Here is a 20,195-nt window from a genome sequence, read left to right as displayed (position 1 = left end):
TCTATTGCACACCTGACCACCACACCATGGACGTCGAATCCCACTCGCCCGATCGCAAGATGCTGTGAGTTCAATATGTCTGTCTATATGCACATGTTAACCTCTAGCAGAGACCTCGTCTTTATCCAAGACGCTACTGGCTCACAAGGATCTTACATTACCCATTCAACTGAGCATATTCAGCGTATCTGCGCAGACATCATCTCCCACGGCGGACTCGCTTCAGCCGAAGATTTACGCGTAGGACTCATCGCATTCAGAGACCACCCTCCTCAAGATCATACCTATGTCACCAAAAACTTCGGATTCACATCTGATATCGGAAAAGTGCACGAGAACCTAAAGACGCTGTATGCGAGTGGTGGCGGAGATGGGCCCGAGGCAGTTACTGCTAGCTTGTGGGATGCGTTGAATCTGGATTGGAGGCCGACTGCCAGTAAAATGATTGTACTTATTGCCGATGCTCCACCTCATGGGATTGGGGAGTACGGAGATGGTGAGTTGGATCGTGGATTTTTGGCTTTTTGATTGACTTGAAGGTGTTAGGCTTCGATGCGGGGTCACCCGATGGACACGACCCGCTTGTTATTGCGCGTGAACTCGCCCAGCGCGGTATTGTTCTCGTCCGTTCATTACATTCTTATTATTTTCGACTACTAACAATCTTGTAGTTCTTTGTTGCATGCGAGCCAGCTCTCTCAGGCTACGCTCACGCTAATGACTTTTACACCGCTCTCACATCCATCACTTCTGGTCTCATGGTTCCGTGCGTTCGAATTGACTCACTGCGGTCATTCGGTATTAATGTGTCAACAGGTTGACAACGGCTTCACTCCTCTCGCGCGCGATTATTGGCAGTGTTTTGGAAAATTTGGATATGGAACGGTTAATTAGAGAGGTTGGAGCGGCTGTGGCTGAACGGTACGTTTTGGAACTCCAGCCCTATTTTTCTTCGAATTTCTCTCTCGCGAAATTGTTCGGCTCGCGTCGATACCTTCTACCATACCTATCTCCCTGAGTTCAACGTATGGGCAGTGTCCGAACCTCAGTCACGGCAGAGCACTGCTTTCCCGATTTGGCCAATTGGGTTACGCTTTCGGTCGCGTCGGCTTTGGCGCTTCCAAGCTCATGATTGGTATTGATCTACTTTGCAATTGGGTCTTAGTTGTGCGTTGGGGTACCCATGGCTGATATCTGACCGAGCCTTACCCAATATCGATCAATCGGATACAGTTGGGGGTATCCGTGCAATCGTATCAATGATCCGTGGCGGTGACCTTGATTGTTTAATCCATAGGTCACCCCCATATTCCGCATAATCTAAGAAACACACGCATTTTATTTTTGGCCTTATTTGTTTTAAACCATGCATTTACGGATCCAAAACTAACGAATAACTCTTCCCAGGATTCTTGGAGGTCAGCAATCTGTAGACGATGTTGCACGGGAGCTGCACGAAAAACTGTTATTACGTGGAGATGGTGTTAAGGTGCGTTCGTGGGAGCAATTTTTTATGAATGTTCTACTTACAACCCGGTGACTTCGTCGATTGATCAATATACGATCATTTGGGATAATTCGGACATCATTCAACTGTCTCAATAATTTGGTATAATGCGCGATTATTTCAATAATCCGGCACGGTACACGCACAATCAACGGCATGATACGTGATTACTCGAATGATTGGAACCATAAACGATTACACGAACCCTCGCCTATGTTTCATTTTTCACCTACGCAATACCCGACTCTTCGTTCGCCATTCGATCTCAACGTGGGCGCATGCTCCACAACGTGTTTTTTACGTGTTGTTCGACTGATATTTGTGGTGGTTGGGCGGATCCACACGTGTGGTGGGTCATCGATACATGACGATGATCAACTTGAACGAACGAATGTGGGTTTGCTCATCCCGCTGGCATGCTCCGGATGCGTCTGGGACTCGTTACAATATGATTGGACATGGTATATGCGCACGTTGCTTCTTACGCCCGATTTGCTTGGACTTGCCCGATCTTGCTAAATGCATCTCCGACTGAATACTTTTACCTCGACTCGTTCCTCTCGATTTCCGGCGGTCGCATTTCAACCTGACTCGATCGATTACAAAATATACCACAGCGAATGGTTGTCGAGAACATTTATCGCGAATCGGACGAAGCCAAGCACAACGTGCAAGTCTGGACTAATGCACGTACGATACAGGATGCTCGACCGCATTTGAAAAAGGTGGGTTTTATTATATCTTGGATTTCAAGGCGTGGTGGCCCATGGGCCGGTGGGTCGGTGGAAGATGAATAAAACAATACTGGGAATTTGCTATTTGTATGCGAACGCTAAACTTATTGCTTACACAAATTCACAGGTTAAAGGTTCACGTTTCACTGACAAATACCTTAATATGGGATACACCACACGCACTTACCGATCTCCTCCAACACCTCCGCCTCGTACCCCGCCTACTAGCCCCCCACCACGCGCAACGAGCCACTCCCCTACTTCGCCTCCACGACGTGTTGTGACTGACTTCCCGACGTTCAGCACTGGCGCACAGGGACTTTCGGTGTTTGGCACCGGGGTTGAGAAGGCGAATCCGATGTTTGGCGGGAATGCCTTTGGTGCAGGTGAGCATCTCGAGTTTTTGATTTCTCGTGTTGTGCTAGGAGCTGGCTGGGGTTGCCATCAACCCCAAGGGGATTATTAGAGGGTTTGCTTTCTTGTTTCTTCAATAGGGGTTCCAAAGTTTGCGTTTATTTTTCATTTTTATGTGGCAGTTTGAGAGCGCCGGTGAGATCTGGCTTCACCCAACCGGGCCAGTGCAGGATTACGCAAATTCGTGCCACTTGATTTCAGTGTGGTTGTGGTGTTTTGGGGTCGGGATGGGTGAGATCCCTCGTGGATTGCTAAGCGATCGGGTGTTCGCCCACGTTACGGGCCGGTGATAGGAGGATTGTGGGAAAGGCTGGTTGGACAGGTGGTGGAGTAGATCTCTTCCAATGCTCCAGCCAGTCTACCACCCCTGTCCACACAGCAAATTAAGCCTCAGGGCGGTTTAGACTTGGGTTACAAACCTTACATCCACCCGGCGCTCTCCTTTTCATTGTTCGTTGTAGCCGACTCATACGCGATTACTGACAGTTGCCCAATTGGGTAAGCAGGCCGGTTCGGAGGCATGCGAGAGACCTCCATGGACGCTGACGATGATGATGACGAACCTGATGGGATCGACGTTCGTGAAGGAAGTGTGACTCTCGAACAGGTAAGCCAGAACCAGTCGACTTCTTTCCTATTGTCCGGGGCGGCTGTCTAAATATTCGATTTAGGCCAAACGCATTGCACTTCAAAGTGCCTGGCGAGGCGCGCGGGGATAATTTCTTCCCCGTTCTTGGTTTCACTGCTTCTTCCTTTAGCTCAACTATTTCATGATTTTATGCCATGTTATCGACATAATTCCCTGGGTTTGGAAGGGAAGGCACTTACGGACAGGAGAGGATGAAAGTTGACCTGAAGCATTGATGTAATAATAGTCAGTAGTTGAACTGCAGCGTTTTTCTTGCTTTGTGCACGTAGGCGTCGAAATCACGATTCCATTAATATATGAAATTTGCGAGTATATGCGTATCAATTCGCAAGTGCCATATTTTGCGTTTATTTTAGACAATGGGATACACGCTGCAAACGTGACTGGAACGCTCTAAGAAATCAGTGGCCAAGGTAGACGAGATAGCACGTTGGTCGACTCAGGCAGGCTTGCACTCTTCCTTGTGCTTACCCTCGGTCCAGTCCCTGAAATGCAGTGAGTTCAACATTCAGCGACTAGAGGTTTGGCTCACCTATGCTGGCAACGCTCATCGCAATACTGCTTCTTCTTACAACGCGCGCAACGCATCATTCCAAGCGCAGTCTGCCCATATATGGGCACCGGACACGGCTGCATCCAACCAGACCTCCACTCTTGTCCTTCAAGTCCTGCACGCACTCTCCTGGTAATCTCGAATATTCACCAATTTCGGCCCACGCTTTAGCGGTATCACTCGCAAGCTTCGTCTGTGGATTATTTGTATTTGAATTGGCGAGTGAGCGCAATTTAAAGAGCACGGGCAAGAAAATGGGCATCATTTGCTCCTGCAGCTGTTTCTTGGTGCTTTCAGGACAGCGAGACATCTGGAGCTTCATACTTGCTTGGAGACGTTTGCATGTCGCGGCTAGTAATAATTGCGTTTAGCTGATTTTCGGTATCAGGGGCAAAGTGCGTACCTTTTTCAGTAATATTCGCGAAGACCTTCGTATCGGTCAGGACTAGGCGGGAAAGCATCGGGAAGATGTGTTCGCCCTGCCTCTCGAAAAAGATGTGGGAGTAGGCATCTTGGTCACCGCACGTCTATAAGATGGACCAGGGTCACACTTGGGTCGACGGTGTACATATCAAGTACGCACCCCAAAAGTTCAATCGAATTCTTGCGATCTGAGGGACCTGCCTTGGAGCTATCTCCAATAGATTCCCAAACGAGATCAAGTAAGATCTCCAGCGCGTCGTCGCCCATGGACGGCCATTCCGTTGCCATTTGTGTAACGCCCACAAGCTTCAGCCAGATCCATTTCTGATAGGGTATCTTGGCGAGTGTGTTGCGCTGCATCCCGAGCACGCGTACGAACGCGGACTGGATTGCTTGTATGTCACTACTTTCGTTGACCGGCGGGAGTAAGTGCACCGCGTTGGTTTTAAATGGGTCGGGCACTAGGGCGGTTATGCGCTTGGTATCGGCGTCCGCAATTTGGCGCGTAACAGAACGCGGACAGAGATATCAAGAAGCATAGGGAGATCGCTATATGTTCATAGTCAGTCTGGGTTCATAGTCTAATACCCTGCGTACGTAGTACTGTTGCGAATGATATCAAACTCGTCAATTCTTCGAATTGTATCGACGCCTTCGTCTCATTGTCAAAATTTCGTGACGTGAGTTCGATATACGATTAATGAGCAATGTCATCTGTTCAATCGGACCAGCATTGTTGCCGTGTGAACTCAAATCGCGCTTGTAATAGTCCGCTTGAAGCTTGGCCACTTGAATCCAAGTAGGCGACTGAAACCAGGTTCGGTATTGCATTCTCGGGTATTCAAACAAAGTCTTACACTTATTTCATATTGGTCTGAAAGTAATACCGTCTGGTAGAACTCGTAAAAGTTTGCGTTTCGTAATATCTTCCATTCAGATGAGCTTGGGTGGACCTGCATGACCGCACCGTGGATATCCCTGAAGATAGATTCATCGTATGGCTGTGTCTTAATTGTTTCAATGACCCTTTTGGGGTCTTTCTTGACCAACTGTACGAGTTCGGCGGGCGAGAGGTTGTCTGACATTGTAGTAGAGAATAAGCGCGTCTATCGGAGATGTCACGTGGTCTGACCTCACTCTCGAATCTCGTGTTCCTAACTTCCTTACTCCGACCATGGGTTTCTTTGCGAGTCTCCTAGCCTGGTTCCAGGGCCTGTTCTTTACCAAAACGGCTGAAATATCGATTGTGGGACTTCAAGTGAGCATAAATTGTAATTGTTTTGTAGAGGAGGCTATTGATGTAATATCCTCGGTTACTCAGGCATCCGGGAAGACTTCACTTGTCAACGTACTTACCTCAGGTCAATGGAGTGAAGAGGTTGTACCCACTGTTGCGTTCAACCTCAGAAAAGGTGAGTTGCACGATGCTGTACTACTAATGACCACCTGACACCCAAGATAGTACGTAAGGGAAATGTGACCTTCAAAATATGGGATGTTGCAGGTACAGTGCACGATGCTCAGACACCAGGGCAACCACCAGGACTAAACTAACCAAACTTTAGGTCAACCTAAGTTCCGGAATATGTGGGAAAGGTATTGCCGTGGCGTGGATGCCATTGTGTGAGTTACCTCCGCAGTAGATAAGGACTCGGGTGCCTAATGTGTTCCTATAGCTTTATGGTAGATTCTAGCGCTGTCGGTACATTAATTGATGAACCTTATTGATAAACTAATATGCGCGCTGTCTAGACCGACAAGCTTGAATCCGCCGGTTTCGAATTGCATTCGCTCCTTGACCACCAGCCCCTATCAGGTGTCCCACTCTTGGTCCTAGGGAACAAGAACGATCTTCCAGACCATGCGTCTGTGGATGAGCTGATTCGCATACTGTACGTACTATTATCGTCAAATGGGCTCACACCCTAACCAGCTGCCACAGCCATCTCGAGAACATTCGTGATCGTCCAGTATCGGTGAGTAATCCTACGGCCGGGTTCTGAACTACCACTTACGATAGCGTTACAGTGCTACTCGGTAATTATAATTTGCTCAAACCCTACAATACCCACTCACAGCCAACAGTGTTCTATGCGCAGCCAGCACAATCTCGACATTGTCATACGGTGGCTATCGGACCGCGCAAAATAAATAAATCACCTTTGTGCAACTCCTTTGGTACACTTTTCCCATCATGTAGTCACGAACGCAATTGTATCAATACGCTTTTATTGATGACCATAACAACACATGTCGAAATGCTACTACTTGAGCTGGTCTCCCATTCGATCCACGCCCTGCTTGACCTTGTCAAAGAAATTCCGGACACCATCTCTCACTTCTCGTAATCCATCGTCCACTGTTCCAGTTCCCCCGGTATCAACACTTACGATCGACCCACCAGCAGCCGAGGGCGGTGCCCGGAAAATTCCAGTACCTCCTCCGCCGACGCTGACGTTGAGGCCGCCCAAATTAAGGTTTAATGATGGACCAGCTCCTCCAGTCGATTCAGGTGGCGGAGCATAGACTGTGGGTGGGAAAGCTTCGGCGGCATGCGATATCATCTCCAAGAAACTAGTGTGGTATTGAGCACGTTTACTGTAATCAGTTGCAATGTTTGTCCTACCTGGAAGAATTGTGCACGCATGTACCACCAAGCAAGATTCGTGTCGCTCCCGAAGATGCAGTTCCTACGACCGCCGGGTCCTGGTTCATCAAAGCTACAGCTCGTGCTTCCTCGTAGGTCGTTCCGCCGATGATAAACACGATCACGTCCTGGGGTCTAGAAGAGTATTAGTTCAAATGTGGCTTATTCGGGAGACTCGTAACCTTTGTAAACCAGCATTTGTAGAAGCCTGGCCCTCGACAAACGGATAACTCTGCTCTCTTAGCCTACCACGTAACAAATTCTCGAGAGTCTGAGACAAGTGAGGAGAGTGCTGCGTATAGACATTTTCTACTCCCTAAATCTGAACTGAGCTGTGGCTTGAACAATGTGGAGGTTGATTACACACCTTTAAGCCCTTAGTGCACTCTTTCCTCGCGAAAATATATTCCCGTTCTCAAACAAATCGTCTTGCCGTTGGTCGGCACCCGCGATGTTAAGTAAAACATGGACCAACTGGGTTAGTTATTAGCAATACATAGGACAATTCGTCTTCCCAGCACTCACGCTGGCGTCGTGTTCGCTTGCACCAGCCTTAATCAGCGCCTCGACCACAGCACCAGTTTGATTGGCACTCTTCTGATATCTTAGCGCGTATATTATACCCAACCTAATTTTGTTATATAACTGGACCCCCGGTTTCTGGATGAGTTCCATCACTGCCTGGCCAAGCAATAAGCGGCAAACTCCGGGCCAGAGATGTCATTGAATTACCTTGAAATCCGCGGCATGGTTATCCCTCCCAGCTAGGTTTTGTTCAACCTCACTAACATCCAGCAATGAATCACGACCGACGAGCCGGCTCAACTCGCCTACCACTGCGACATGTTTGCTTACGTTCCCTCCAAGCTTCCGAAATTCAGGATATTCCTCCACAAATCGCTTCATGTCCGCAATGCTCTCTATAGCACCCTGCGACGCTGTCTTGGCTTGATAAGACTTTACGTGCTCTTGAATTGTGGCACCAAGATCTCCAAAATTGGCGAACAGGTTTTGTGCGAAGAATGGATCAGTGGGTGGTGTCAACGTTATTTGCTATAGGAAATCAGGGATATATTAGCAGCACACAACTACATAAACGCACCTGAAGCTCTGGCCGGATATCCGGAACCATGCTCAAATCGACTCGTCCTCCAGGTTGAATCTCCAAAAGCTCGTGAACCATTGCTTGGTAGGTCCATTGCGTCAAAAGGGGAGTAACAGGGTCATTCCTTCGGTCCAAGATAAGTAACAGCGGCGGGACCTGAGTGAGACGAAAATCGAAAAGCGCTGGCTCAGCCTGGATTCGACGTAAAACCTCGCCCCCAAGTTTGCGGGCCATTCCGCTCATGCGTTCGTATCGAACAATGGGCCTCTTCTTCAAGCTCAGCAGGACAGCACATATCCCTTGGACCGAACGCTCGAGAGCAGCAGGATCCCATGAGTTGGGGTTGGGTCCATATAAAGGCCCTGATGATGAGAATGGCAGAGGAGTTCCGTCAGCCGAAGTTGAGGATGAGGCCTTGGGGATGTGGTTCAATGAGAATAGTGATGGGAGTACGGGGGCATAGTCGGCAAAGTACTCCTGAAAATGGCTTAATTGATTTGATGATACGACAGTTGAGAAACTGACCTGTACTTCCTTGACGACTTCATACTCGTCTTGTTCAGCAAGCCGCTCGATTGCAACTTTACTCAGAGTGTTACTGAAATCTAAGGTGCATCCACGTTAATTTTCAGTAAGGACTTTTGAGGATATGGGCACCTACTAACACAGATAATATTCGCCGTACTTGGGCTCCTTCAATTCCTCGCCCAAGGCTTCCAAACTGCTTTCACTCGGCCGAAGAAAACAAACGCATTTCATATGAACCATCCTATCCCTTTTCTTGTTGGTTATTGAGTCTGTAAGATAAACTTGTTTGGACAATAGGTTTGATTGGGTCGTCGATAATGAAACGATAGGTGTCTATGTATGATATGCCCGGTCATTTCATGCATGATACCGGGCAAAGCTATACACATACAGTGTGAGAATCCAAGAGAAGCACTTTGATCGCTGAGGGAGTGCTAAGCATTTTATCTATATATGCATCGACAGCCTTTGTTACATCCATGGTGGGATAGGTTGTGAGTAAGATAAGCGCAAAGAGTGGATGAGAGAACGCGTCAGGGTAGTTGGAAATTATGCTCAAGCACAAGCGCCTGACACCCCGATCGTAATTACAAATAAATTATCTCTCGAAAGAGCCCATCCTTGTTTGTTCACTTTTCAGCAAGGTGCTATTAAAAATGCAAGGGTAAATTTTATCATCTAAATATAGAATTGATTATAAGAGCGTTCGAAAAGAGAGAAAGGCCCCGAAGGTAACACTAGTACCACAAGAAACTACTGGGCAAATATTCGAACTATTTCAGACCGAACAGGACGTGGGGTTTTGATGAATACCTAGGAATTTGGCGAGGAGCAGACCCATACGAACGAAGTCTAACCCAACACTATAGGCTCAGACGAAGGTTTGTAAGGTGGATAGGCAGGCCCCGAAGTTGACCACGGACAAAAGCACTGATTTTGTCAGGCAGTGGTAACTTATGTTCAAGGCTTTTTAACGGCCATGAGCATCGTTGCAAGCATACTGAAGAGATTGACTTGAGACATTCTTTGATCAAATCATCAAGATTGACGTATAACCTTTTCAAGGCCACGCCGATATCGCTTGAAAACCCGTCGCAATCAAATTCCTTAAGCTTTACCTTCTGAAACTTGCTGCATCCACTTCCAATATCTTATAATGAATAGCCCACACCATATCCAATTCATGAGCAACAAAAGGCAAGAAAGATACCAAAACTATCTTTGATGTAATACCCGAAACCTGAGTCTTAATCGCCACTTCTGAATCAAAATCGATTGCTATCTACTTTCACTGCGGCCATCGCATGATTGTATTGATCGACCTTGGTCGCTAGCTTGACAAACAATTCCTTCGGATCGCTCCCAGAAGTATGGACAGTATCTACTACCATAGAATTGGTTTTCGAGCTGTGCACTTAGGTCATTTACCTTGGCTAGTCATATCAATGCCCCGTGTACATCAGCTTAAAGTTTGCTCACAAACAAGAGGGCTTGTTCGCTAGAGTTGCATCCACCACACCGAGCGGTGATGTCACTACGGTGAGCGACGGAAGTTTAGTAATAGTCATCAAGATGGTCCTACCAGACATATCAGTGGTGAGTATGGCCGCGAAGTAAGTCAATTTCATGACAAATGAGCAGGAAAGGTTTGGATATGCGGGTAAAAAAAATTGGACATAAAAGTACGGCGTTGAAGCCACCAGCGAAACTCCCCCGGATAGACTTTTCCCGACCCGGGGGTAATAGCCCCTATACCTGTGAGTCTACTTTCACTCCTCTTGGTAAACAAAACCCCAATAGTCAATTAATTTTAGGTCTCAGGAGAGTTACTCGGGAACCCATGTCTTTGGAAGACAGAGGGCTGTTAAATCACGCATACATGAAACAAGTGGCCGATGTACATCCTATACAAATTGATTTAATCCGTTAATACACCATCACAAGGACATATGTATTGAATAAGTTAGATTCTCACAGAAGGGTAAGTAAGAACTGGTCTGTGCGTAGATGTTGTGTTTGTGGGCGACAGTACAATGACTTCTAAAGAGGCGGGATTATCCGGGTGTAGATGTTAATTCAATATCGGTGAGCACCGGCTAGCTGGATAATTGATCTGCAGGTGGACAATTTCTGAAGACAGACCATGGCCACTTAGGGGTATATACGAATAAAGCCTCAGCAATTTCCAGGGCCAAAATACTCAGCCAGCCTGAATGAGTGGCAAAGACGCAAGGTACAGAGGGTCATATTTATTAAAACTAACATATGGACTGCTCACTTTTCAGTCTTTGTGGTTTTTGTAGTTTTTGTGGTCTTTGTGACAAATGCTATGTGGCAATCAGTTTGTTTTGATAACAAACAAATCCAAACCTCCGGATCAGGAACGACCCTGGGAGCCTGCGTCAGCGTTACTGACACAGGGTGCGGTGTTGAATGTGTGAGTGCCGACCAAGAACAAAATAGAGTGCCCGGTTGTGCGCCGATAAGCAATCGCAGTAATAAAATGGACTAATTAGTGGAGGAGTATGTCGCAGCTTCGCTATATAATGTGGCTTCCGGATCTCTCGAGGCCTCATTGTCGCGTGGTCTAAGCCGGTAGACTGAGCCACACGTACGGACTAGACCATCACTAGGATTTAGTTCAAATAGAGCGCCGCCGCACGTCAATCCCATATTCTGATATCCCCACTCGCACCAGCCGCCCAGGCCGCCTTGATTCTCTATCAATAGAGCGATGGCACCACAACGGCTCCTCGCCCCCCAAGCGCACACCCCTTGATGCTTCCTCCCGTCATTCTCCGTACACTCCAATCCAACGAAACACTTCAAGAAAACACAAGCCAAGCTCAAATAGCCGTAAGTATCGACGCATACGGTTATATTAATATCATCTAACCCGAGTGAGTAAACAACAGAATCATCGAGCTCATCATGGTTGTCCGGGTTTCATCAAGCTCTTCTCGATCTTCGCTGAGTCGGGCTAGCTTGCGCCCGACAGCCTCTATGATTGAGGAATTTGAAGTCGAGGGGCTCCTTGGAACTATACACCGGAGCGATTCGATCCAGAGCGCTCAGACGTTTCATTCTGCCCTCAGCGGTGACTCACAGCTCTTTCAGTCATGTCATTCGAGCTTCGTGAGCCCTCTTCAAGGCGATAGTCGCAGCTACTCAAAAGGAGCACCGCTGTCCAGGACGAGTACTGCAGCCACCATACTCGAGTTTCCCGAAGGCCCCACGGACCCTTCTTATGGCACCTTCGATATCACTCTCCCGCCAATGCAAGAATTCAGCGATAGCGAGAGCACTGACTCGCGCATGACTGGCGAGGACAGCTGGATAGACACTGCGGAGGAGATGGATGCCAGCATGGTCAAGCCCCCTATCTTAAATATGACATTCCGATCTCCCCTTCCCGACGCACCCGACAGCGACGAGGACGAGGATGACGTTGGCATGGATACTACCATCGTTCCTCTGCCACTCTCATATCGCGACAGTATCCAGAGTAGTACATCTTGCTCTTCCAGCATCCCCAGTACCAGCGATCTGTCGTTTCTTCTGAAGAGGCCCCTCGGAAACGCATCTGGGAGGTGAGTCCTGATGACTACGTACCCCGCCCAAAGGAATTCCCGCGCGATCAGTCGCGAGCGTGCTGGAGATAGGCATTCAGTGGGAAAGAGAGCAGCAGGGGAGGGCCGCCCCAAGTCCAGCCGTTGGTCGTATCCGACGAATACATGGCGATGCTCAGTACATGAATTGATTGATCGAACATGATCTCTATGCTTTTCTCATGTTGCTTCATTATATGTCCACTTTACGTTGTATGCGGTCTTATCGATCCAGCTATCTATAGTTAGAACTTCTATGGAATATTAGTTTTTGCTGTATTATGCAAGACAACGAATCTGTAAGCCCGACTAGCAATACATGGCGAAAGTGTCCAAAAGAACCGATACGTGCAAAGATAATAAAACTACAAGGGATGGGTGCTGGAAAGCGAAGAGGGGGTATCGAATGGGTAAGAAGGGGCGACGTCACATTGAGCATTTGGCTCTCAGAGCTCTTGTATGCATATAGTATCTGGTGGACGCTCATTAGTAAACCAGGCCGGTTTTTGTATGTGGGTTTCTCACCCTTTGAGGAGGTCAGCCATGCTGGCAATAGTTGATAGGCAAGTGGGGACGATACAGCCAAAACCAAGTCACTATTGGGCCTCTGTCAGCTCAATTCCAAAAATACGTAAAAATGTCACTGACCTGCTGGAATGAGTTGGAGTCATATCAGCTGGCCGGGTGGGCTCAGTGTGATTGGAGCCAAGGATTGTGAGGGTGGTCGTCAACAACCAGGAAGCTAGACCATTGAACGAATGGGATGAGGTTGGAATAGCATGTTTTGCCTCGAATAAATCAGTAGGTGTAACGTTGATATAGCAGGACATGGCTGGAATTGATAGGGATGAGGGGGGATGGGGAGAGATGCTGCAGATGACTGGCAGACATGCGAATGTCCTCAATATATCACGAAATGCGTACAGGAGATTAGGTTTCGACTTCCACATGTGGTGAATTGGTGTTGGCACAGGCTACAAAGTACGGAAGGCATCCAGATCTCCCCTTTGTCAAGTATACAGTAACTGACATGTGCTTCCTTTGTTAAGACCCCAGTCACGTGATACAAATGCCTGTTGTTGCCTTCGACGATCTGCCCATCGACGCAAAGGAATAGGCTTCAATTAAGTCGATAGCTGAGATCATTTTCCAAAACTTATACCGGAATTTATGATTTCGTGTAAGGTCCTTCCTCCCTTAACGCCGACAAGAACAAGGACAATACATTCCCCCACCACCCGAGCTCGCCCAACAGCTCAACTTGACGATAATCACACAGGTAGCATCCCCCTTTCAATGGCTGGTCACAGCTCTTTCCAATCCTGAAGTCGTTCTACTAGGACGATTCATTAGGAAGCGCCGGCCTCTGTACCAATTTGGCGCCGGGGCTCATTACCAACCTTTGTGCATGAATGCAATATTCCGAACATAATCACGCCTACCTGTGCAAAGGAGACCTGGGCTCTATTAGGAGTAGACATTGAAATCGGTTGATAACCACCACGAGCTTAACGTCCCGAAATACCCTTCCCCTCATTTCCTGCTCTCATCTCCTACTTGCTGCTGGGCGGCTTTCGTTACATCATCCAACTTCATCGCTCACTACAACACAATAATCTATAATAATGTTGCCTTCTGAGAATCCCGCTCTATTTTGTAAAGCAGCGCTCCTGCCTCACTTCGTCATGGGCCTGGTGCCCCTCATATGCCTCCTCCCGGCCACAGGTCCCACCTTGGCCGCCTGTCTGAGCGCCCCAATCCTTCCAGGAACCTCACATTCATTGAATCAATTGACGAACTGAGCTATGATATAAAGACATGTAGGTTCCTTCTCTGTTTCAGCGAACGTTTGACCTAGATCTGCTTCGTTTCAGTCCACGCGAACCTCCCCTCGTTGACTCCGCATGTTCAAAACCGACAAGTACAAAATCCTTTTCTGAATACACTGACCACGCCTAGCGATAGTATCATTTGCGTTGCATCGGCTGTGCGCCGCACTATTCTTGCTGCGACCGAACTCGTCCTCTCGAATCTGCAATTCCGATGGGCCTCCTCTCAAAACTACACCCATCTGGCTAAAGGAGTGGCCACCATGCTCTGGTCAAGCGGCAACACACCGCAAATGGACACTCCGAGTCTCTTGCTGGCTCGGGCTCGGGCTCTTCATTCACGCTGTGCGAGCCCGAGGTTCCTCCAGCAACGGTGGCAACTTTTGTCCAGGAGCCATGGGTCCTTTCACCTCGTGACTTTGCTGCGTTTTGCTCGCTCCGTGAGGTTTGTTTGTTTTATCTCTTGAAGGGTCTATTTCGGAGGGCTTGATGTTCTGTTCAGCTCAGAAATTTTGTGCCAAAATTCGTGCCCAACACCCCAGCCGTTCCCAATGACAAACCCTGGGGCCAGGCGCAGCAACTTTGGGCATTTGTAAGGGTGTTTTATTTGATACGAATAATTGTTACTAATGACGTTCGTTTGTAAAGATTCACGACCGTTGCGAAGAACGTCAGTGTCGTTTTTTCATAATTACAACGTATGAGCAATGGGCCTTTGGCTGTTTTAGCAAAGGTAATCAACGGCTCGAGACTCATAGTACATGGCAGAGCATCTGATTAATTTGACTCACAGAATGGACACATGCGTTCATCACGCAGCCATATTCTTGTAGTGATTCACGACCCACTATTATGGAGCGCACGCTTCATTGGGTTTTATCTGCAACATTGCAGGCAGAACACAAGGGAAATAGCTATATTGCTCCTAGGGATTTGCCATGGATGAATTCGCTGTATGTTGTTTCTGAGGTCAGTAGATGAATTTACCTTGCGATTTGCGTATTCATGAATGATACCAGATTGTAGGGGAGCGATCTTTAGCCATAGCCAAGTCCGGAAAACGCCGCCTTCAGGAAACTGATGATCTCCCTATCGCCTCACCTATTCGTTCCAGTCATCCTTCGTCAGATCGAAAATCCACGTTAGCTCTGCGTTCTATCCACGCGCCAACCGCTCCTCCGGGTGAACCAGAGAATTCTACTCCCCTATTGACCCGACCCCCTGCGTTGGTCGCCGGTGTAAATGCATGGCGACAACGTATTCCGTTGCGTAATAAAGTCCACAACAAAAAACGTCGAGAACCATCTGAAGACTCGACTCACGATTCTCCCACACTCTCAACTCACGTAATGCAACAATTTCGTCAACGTCGTCCGTTCACGCCCTCCCGACGTACATTAAGATCAGAAAATTCTCCCGGGCGTTTAAGGCTTCCACCCTTACTTCAATCTCCTGCTCGCGAAGGGAGCGTGGGGTCTGACCACAGTGGCGATACCGCGCTTGACCAGACGGATGTTATCAGCATGGAGGCTGTGGTCGCAGACGTTCAACAACCCCACGATATTACACTGCTGTCTGGTTCAGGAGGCCATACCGCCCCAGAATTAGTGGAAGATCTCAGATCACGGCCTCCGGTCTCCATTCCCCTCGAACACGAATTATTTTCAGCAACTCCTGTTCCTTTACAGTCTCCACCTCGTGGGCTTACATCAACCTCACGATCAATGCCACGTTCTTCGGCCCCGAGAAGGGCCACACGATCGCTCGACAAACGATTGCGTGAGGCCCACCTGGCCGGCACGATGTCGAGCCTTACAGAAGAAAGTGGAGGATTCTCGCGCTTATGAGTTTGGTCATGTTTTTATTCCATTCCTGATTGACCCCCCGAAGACAATTTGAAGACAATTTATTCGAACTTGGTTGGACAACGTTTATATCGTATTAATTAAACTCTTATGTATTTCGTTTAACCTCCACGCTTTGAGATCATGCACCTCTGTAGCATTTAGATTAATTTCATTTATGATAATTGCCGCTTCCCTATCGTAGTTTACGACCTATTTATTTTGGGCACTATCATGACTTGCTTTGTTGCACAACTCTCGCACGCATATATCCAAGTACTAGCCAATCATAAATATTAATTATTCATTCGTTCACAAGGAGCAGGCCATGCCACGAGTCGTGTATACACCAATGGCTATGGTAAGAAAGCCCCCCAAGACTCTAGCAAGTTCACAAAACTAAGGCTCTAGCTTCAGAACTAGGTAAGGCCGTCAGACGAGGCACTCCCAACAGCGCTCACGCGGATTTCATTGGCTCCATTCGGGGGGGCCTGCGCACCTCTATCGTTGCGTTGTAAACAAGTAAGCAAACACTGGCGCATATAACGTGCTATGTTAATACTCACGAAGCTTGTGAATCACGGCCTGCTACGCATAAATTGAATGTATGATATACGAAGCCAACATTCGTCGGGGCGTTCGCTTCGATTCCCGATTGTTTTAGGCGTGTGATGAAGTTCTGGTACCAAGTAAGATCGTTGCAAAGATGTAAAGATGATACCATACGCACTCTTACTGAGGCTTCATCTTGTGGTGCGACATATCAAAAAGTCCGCCACGTCGCTCGACACAGGACTCGTTATCTAGAATTGCGTTATTGGTACAGTGGGTGATAATGCAATCGGCTGAGAATCGGTCTAATAGGAGCGCAGTCCTTGGAAAGCGAGTTCCAGTCCAACCGGTTGCATGGTACCTCTGCGGCGGCCCACAAGTCGTCAATATCCAATCCAACCCTGTTCTCGGACAATGACATACCGATATTCCTGGATAACTAACGGATTCGTTCACAGCTACAATCAATTCTTCGGCACTCTGATCGCGCGCTGTGCTGCCGATTGCGTCTAGCGCGGCTTGACAAATACTCCCCACTATAACCTAATATCACGCATGATGTCTACTCTTGAACAAAATACGGGAAACCATATTACTTACGTTGCCCGCAACGCTGATGGTCTTCCAAGAATGGGCATTTAGTTCATGAAACTGACAATCTGGGGGTGAGCTTACCATTTGGCAAACTATAAACCTTTGTTGTTGCGCATGCAAGAGATGAAGATATAGTAAACTAGCGGCTTTGTTTTCACGAACGATGGTGCTATTTTATATGAAAACAAAATGAATACGCTTATATGAATTGTCTTATTGTACGTACTTTAGTGCTCTAGCTACATCCTCTTGTTCATAATCGTCCACTAGGTCTGTAATGCCGCGTTGAGTACATGATGTTGTTCGAACCCTGATCCAAGTAGATATCACAAACCGCACAAGAAAGTGATACTGGGATAAGGCTTACCCAGCACATCTGTTATTGATTCAGATGCATAGACAAACTCGAGCTATTGATAGCATCAATTATTGTGCATATGGGACATCACGTTACACATATTTGGTACTCACTGAGTTGACTCTAATAATAAACACTGCAGGACCCAGTTAGCTTTGACAAAGGTAGTTGATCGGAAGAATGGCGTACTAAAAGAGCAATCCATAATGTAAACCGGTAAGGACTTGCTATAACAGACTGGGAGAGATGACGAGGTCGCCGATCCATATCTATCGGGAAATGGTTTTTTTATATAGCCTGGGTAGGGGGGACAATACCGACTGGCGCGCAAGGGGTAAACATGTACAACAAGACTCATGCACGCAGCAAAAAAAGTCTAATTTCTTACAATTGATCATATTCCTGATCATACTCACGCGCGAACCCCATGGGTAGTAACACATGCTCCAAAACGCCTTGGACCTCTGAGTGACCTATAACCCGGTTGTCTGGGGTGATCAAGTTCTATGATAGGGATTGGGTGACAGAAGCCGTGGTATCGCATGCTTGAAGCAGATTAAGACTTATTGGTACCATTCCTGGTAAAGTATTGGGAAATGATTTTCATAGAGCCATAGTAGAGGAGAGCTGACTAGCATTTAGGTGATAAACCCGTCGAATCGGACAAACTTTATTGAGTTCCAGACAGTGAGTGTTAGGAGCTGAGAGTTCGGGCTGGTACACTACGGCTCGTATGGAAACGTGGGAGACCCGGAGATATGTGCGCATGAGAAGCAAATCTCAAAAGCGACGCCAGTTTCAGCACAGGCGTAATTTGAAAACCTGACTAACTCCGACTTTCAAATTACCAACTGAGGTGTAAACATTCGTCGGGCCACTTTATATTGACGACAATGTGGTCGAATTCACGTTGCATAGCTGTGGGGGATGTTGTCATTCTATGGATGGTTCGTACTTTGGATAACCTCAGATCTTTACTAATATCAGCTGAATAGACTCGAGAAGATATTCAACCAATTGTCGTAACACCTGGCAAAGAGTTGAATGGTCGGTACGGAGTCTACCGACATTCTGACCTTGTGGGTGTAAGCTATGGGTCAAAAATTTCATCTCGAAACGGGAAAGGTTTTATCCATGCATTAAGACCCACACCTGAGCTGTGGACATTGGCACTTCCGCATAGAACGCAGATTTTGTATCATGCGGACATATCCTATATTTCCATGTGGTTAGGAATCAAACCTGGAAGCGCAGTAGCCGAGGCTGGTACGCTCACTCTCTTGAAATTTTGCCGCTTATAATGTATCTCTTTCCACAGGTACAGGATCTGGGTCATTCTCTCATAGTATTGCTCGAACTGTCGGTCCAACTGGAAGGCTCTTCTCCTTTGAATTCCACGAACAGCGTGCAAATAAGGCGAGGTCCGTGATATCTCGTCTCAAAACAGGGGGCAACAGCTTAACCTCGCGAGTACAGAGAAGAGTTTGCGAGGCATGGGATGAACGAGTTCGTGGTATTGCAACATCGAAATGTTTGCAAAGACGGATTTGGTCTTCAGAATGAAGTTGACAGTGGTACGTACTCCATAACTCCGACATATTTACCTTGAAAGGCTCTGATTATCAACGCCTATCTTGCTGAGTGATGGATAGCTGACTTCCTGGTGCTCCCCCCTCCCCTCAACGCAATCTATTATTTAAAAATACCTTTGCAGTATTTTTGGATCTCCCAGCGCCATGGGAAGCAGTTGCATCCGCCAAACAGGCTCTCAGAGTGAGCAATTTTAAACAAAGCGGTGGTCCCGAAGATAAACAGTCATGAATTGACTTCCCGATCAGAAAGACCGCATTGGGCGCATTTGTTGCTTCAGCCCCTGTATGGAACAGGTCCTACGTACCGTATCCGCCTTGAACGAATTGGGCTTCACAGGTCAGACACCAACTCCCTTCGAAAATTTTGCCTCTAATCCAGATTATTTTGTCCACCCTTTTCTGGTCGGACGAGCAGGGGTTACAATGTATGAAACCCTCACCAAACCACATGACATATGCAGTGCGCCTATGCAAACGGTAGAAGATGCCGCCAGTCGACTTCGAGACATTGAAACACGTAAAGAGCAACGTCGCCTTAAACAAATTGAAGCTGCTGCCCGAGACAAGAAGCGAAAAAGGGTTGAGGGAGGTGAGGGAGAACAAAGTAATGATCACTCTAAAAGAACCAAGGTGGCGCAGCTTGGTGGGGAATCACTACGTGAGCAAAATAGACTATACCAAGGCGTGCGTTTAGGTACTAACTTATGTTTGATACTAGCTGAATTGGATTTTTTCGGTTCTCCTTCAGGCAATTCGTCTTCAATTCAGCAAGAGCGGGGCCCACATACAAACACGATATCGCCCAAAGCCTCAGAAGAGAGGTACATAGTTTCGAAACCGTTTGGTGAAGTGCGCGGTCATACCTCCTATCTTACATTTGCTATGCTGGTTCCTTCGACATGCGATAGCACCCGCTCAAAAGAGCTAACTGGGGCTCAACCAATGGGAACGAACTCGGCCTCTCTTGTGGGCCGACAAACCCCGATACGATAGCCAGCACGCACTCGGATCCTAGCGAAACCAGCGCAACGCTGGATTCTCTGATTGCTGCGATTCCCGAGGAGGTGAGACTCTCGCATTTCTGCAGGCTGGTCGTTGAACATATGATTGTATTAATGTGAACAGGAACTAGAACGCATATTGAGTGTAGAATAAATACAATGACAAGGCTATTGGCCTTCATTACTCGTTGATTAAGATAACCAATGTCGATCACACTGAAATTAAAAGGTGAAGGTGCCTGGGAGGTCGTAAAGCA

At 47.5% G+C, this 20,195-nt stretch overlaps 7 protein-coding genes across 7 annotated transcripts; 4 read left to right on the top strand and 3 right to left on the bottom strand.

Moving 5' to 3' along the window:
- Window positions 1–26: 26 nt before the first annotated feature.
- On the top strand, window positions 27–3,374 carry RhiXN_01695 (von willebrand factor type A domain protein; the record flags this gene model as incomplete). The annotated part of the gene is made up of 10 exons (XM_043321514.1): window positions 27–64; window positions 111–496; window positions 547–623; window positions 672–766; window positions 817–921; window positions 1,408–1,489; window positions 2,125–2,232; window positions 2,369–2,627; window positions 3,162–3,262; window positions 3,327–3,374. The coding sequence occupies 10 exons, from the start codon at window positions 27–29 to the stop codon at window positions 3,372–3,374; spliced, it is 1,299 nt and encodes a 432-aa protein (XP_043187337.1).
- Window positions 3,375–3,743: 369 nt separating this feature from the next.
- Window positions 3,744–5,365, bottom strand: RhiXN_01694 (MYND Zn-finger protein; the record flags this gene model as incomplete). Its single annotated transcript, XM_043321513.1, has 9 exons — window positions 3,744–3,789; window positions 3,837–3,907; window positions 3,946–4,208; window positions 4,261–4,384; window positions 4,437–4,757; window positions 4,802–4,829; window positions 4,878–4,932; window positions 4,976–5,087; window positions 5,138–5,365. 9 exons carry the CDS (start codon window positions 5,363–5,365, stop codon window positions 3,744–3,746), a joined length of 1,248 nt encoding a protein of 415 aa, XP_043187336.1.
- Window positions 5,366–5,454: 89 nt separating this feature from the next.
- Window positions 5,455–6,321, top strand: RhiXN_01693 (ADP-ribosylation factor family; the record flags this gene model as incomplete). The annotated part of the gene is made up of 8 exons (XM_043321512.1): window positions 5,455–5,538; window positions 5,602–5,692; window positions 5,743–5,784; window positions 5,846–5,903; window positions 5,957–5,978; window positions 6,033–6,172; window positions 6,214–6,256; window positions 6,301–6,321. 8 exons carry the CDS (start codon window positions 5,455–5,457, stop codon window positions 6,319–6,321), a joined length of 501 nt encoding a protein of 166 aa, XP_043187335.1.
- A 223-nt stretch (window positions 6,322–6,544) lies between these two features.
- RhiXN_01692 (vacuolar protein sorting-associated protein 45) lies at window positions 6,545–8,800 on the bottom strand (the record flags this gene model as incomplete). Its single annotated transcript, XM_043321511.1, has 8 exons — window positions 6,545–6,854; window positions 6,907–7,062; window positions 7,349–7,401; window positions 7,453–7,608; window positions 7,660–7,980; window positions 8,030–8,509; window positions 8,558–8,637; window positions 8,698–8,800. The coding sequence occupies 8 exons, from the start codon at window positions 8,798–8,800 to the stop codon at window positions 6,545–6,547; spliced, it is 1,659 nt and encodes a 552-aa protein (XP_043187334.1).
- A 2,691-nt stretch (window positions 8,801–11,491) lies between these two features.
- Window positions 11,492–15,844, top strand: RhiXN_01691 (uncharacterized protein; the record flags this gene model as incomplete). Its single annotated transcript, XM_043321510.1, has 8 exons — window positions 11,492–12,150; window positions 13,834–13,988; window positions 14,043–14,251; window positions 14,305–14,442; window positions 14,500–14,589; window positions 14,646–14,667; window positions 14,791–14,966; window positions 15,017–15,844. 8 exons carry the CDS (start codon window positions 11,492–11,494, stop codon window positions 15,842–15,844), a joined length of 2,277 nt encoding a protein of 758 aa, XP_043187333.1.
- Window positions 15,845–16,573: 729 nt separating this feature from the next.
- RhiXN_01690 (uncharacterized protein) lies at window positions 16,574–17,550 on the bottom strand (the record flags this gene model as incomplete). The annotated part of the gene is made up of 8 exons (XM_043321509.1): window positions 16,574–16,756; window positions 16,817–16,936; window positions 16,994–17,014; window positions 17,069–17,156; window positions 17,214–17,259; window positions 17,355–17,397; window positions 17,459–17,481; window positions 17,535–17,550. The coding sequence occupies 8 exons, from the start codon at window positions 17,548–17,550 to the stop codon at window positions 16,574–16,576; spliced, it is 540 nt and encodes a 179-aa protein (XP_043187332.1).
- A 688-nt stretch (window positions 17,551–18,238) lies between these two features.
- Window positions 18,239–20,036, top strand: RhiXN_01689 (tRNA methyltransferase; the record flags this gene model as incomplete). The annotated part of the gene is made up of 8 exons (XM_043321508.1): window positions 18,239–18,292; window positions 18,341–18,611; window positions 18,664–18,766; window positions 18,822–18,919; window positions 19,060–19,118; window positions 19,184–19,595; window positions 19,656–19,903; window positions 19,953–20,036. The coding sequence occupies 8 exons, from the start codon at window positions 18,239–18,241 to the stop codon at window positions 20,034–20,036; spliced, it is 1,329 nt and encodes a 442-aa protein (XP_043187331.1).
- Between the last annotated feature and the right edge of the window lie 159 nt (window positions 20,037–20,195).

The sequence above is a fragment of the Rhizoctonia solani genome, chromosome 16 (assembly GCF_016906535.1).
Source record: "Rhizoctonia solani chromosome 16, complete sequence".
Lineage (NCBI taxonomy): Eukaryota > Fungi > Basidiomycota > Agaricomycetes > Cantharellales > Ceratobasidiaceae > Rhizoctonia > Rhizoctonia solani.
The sequence above is the reverse complement of the archived record's forward strand: the minus strand, read 5'-3'. Positions and strand labels throughout refer to the sequence as shown.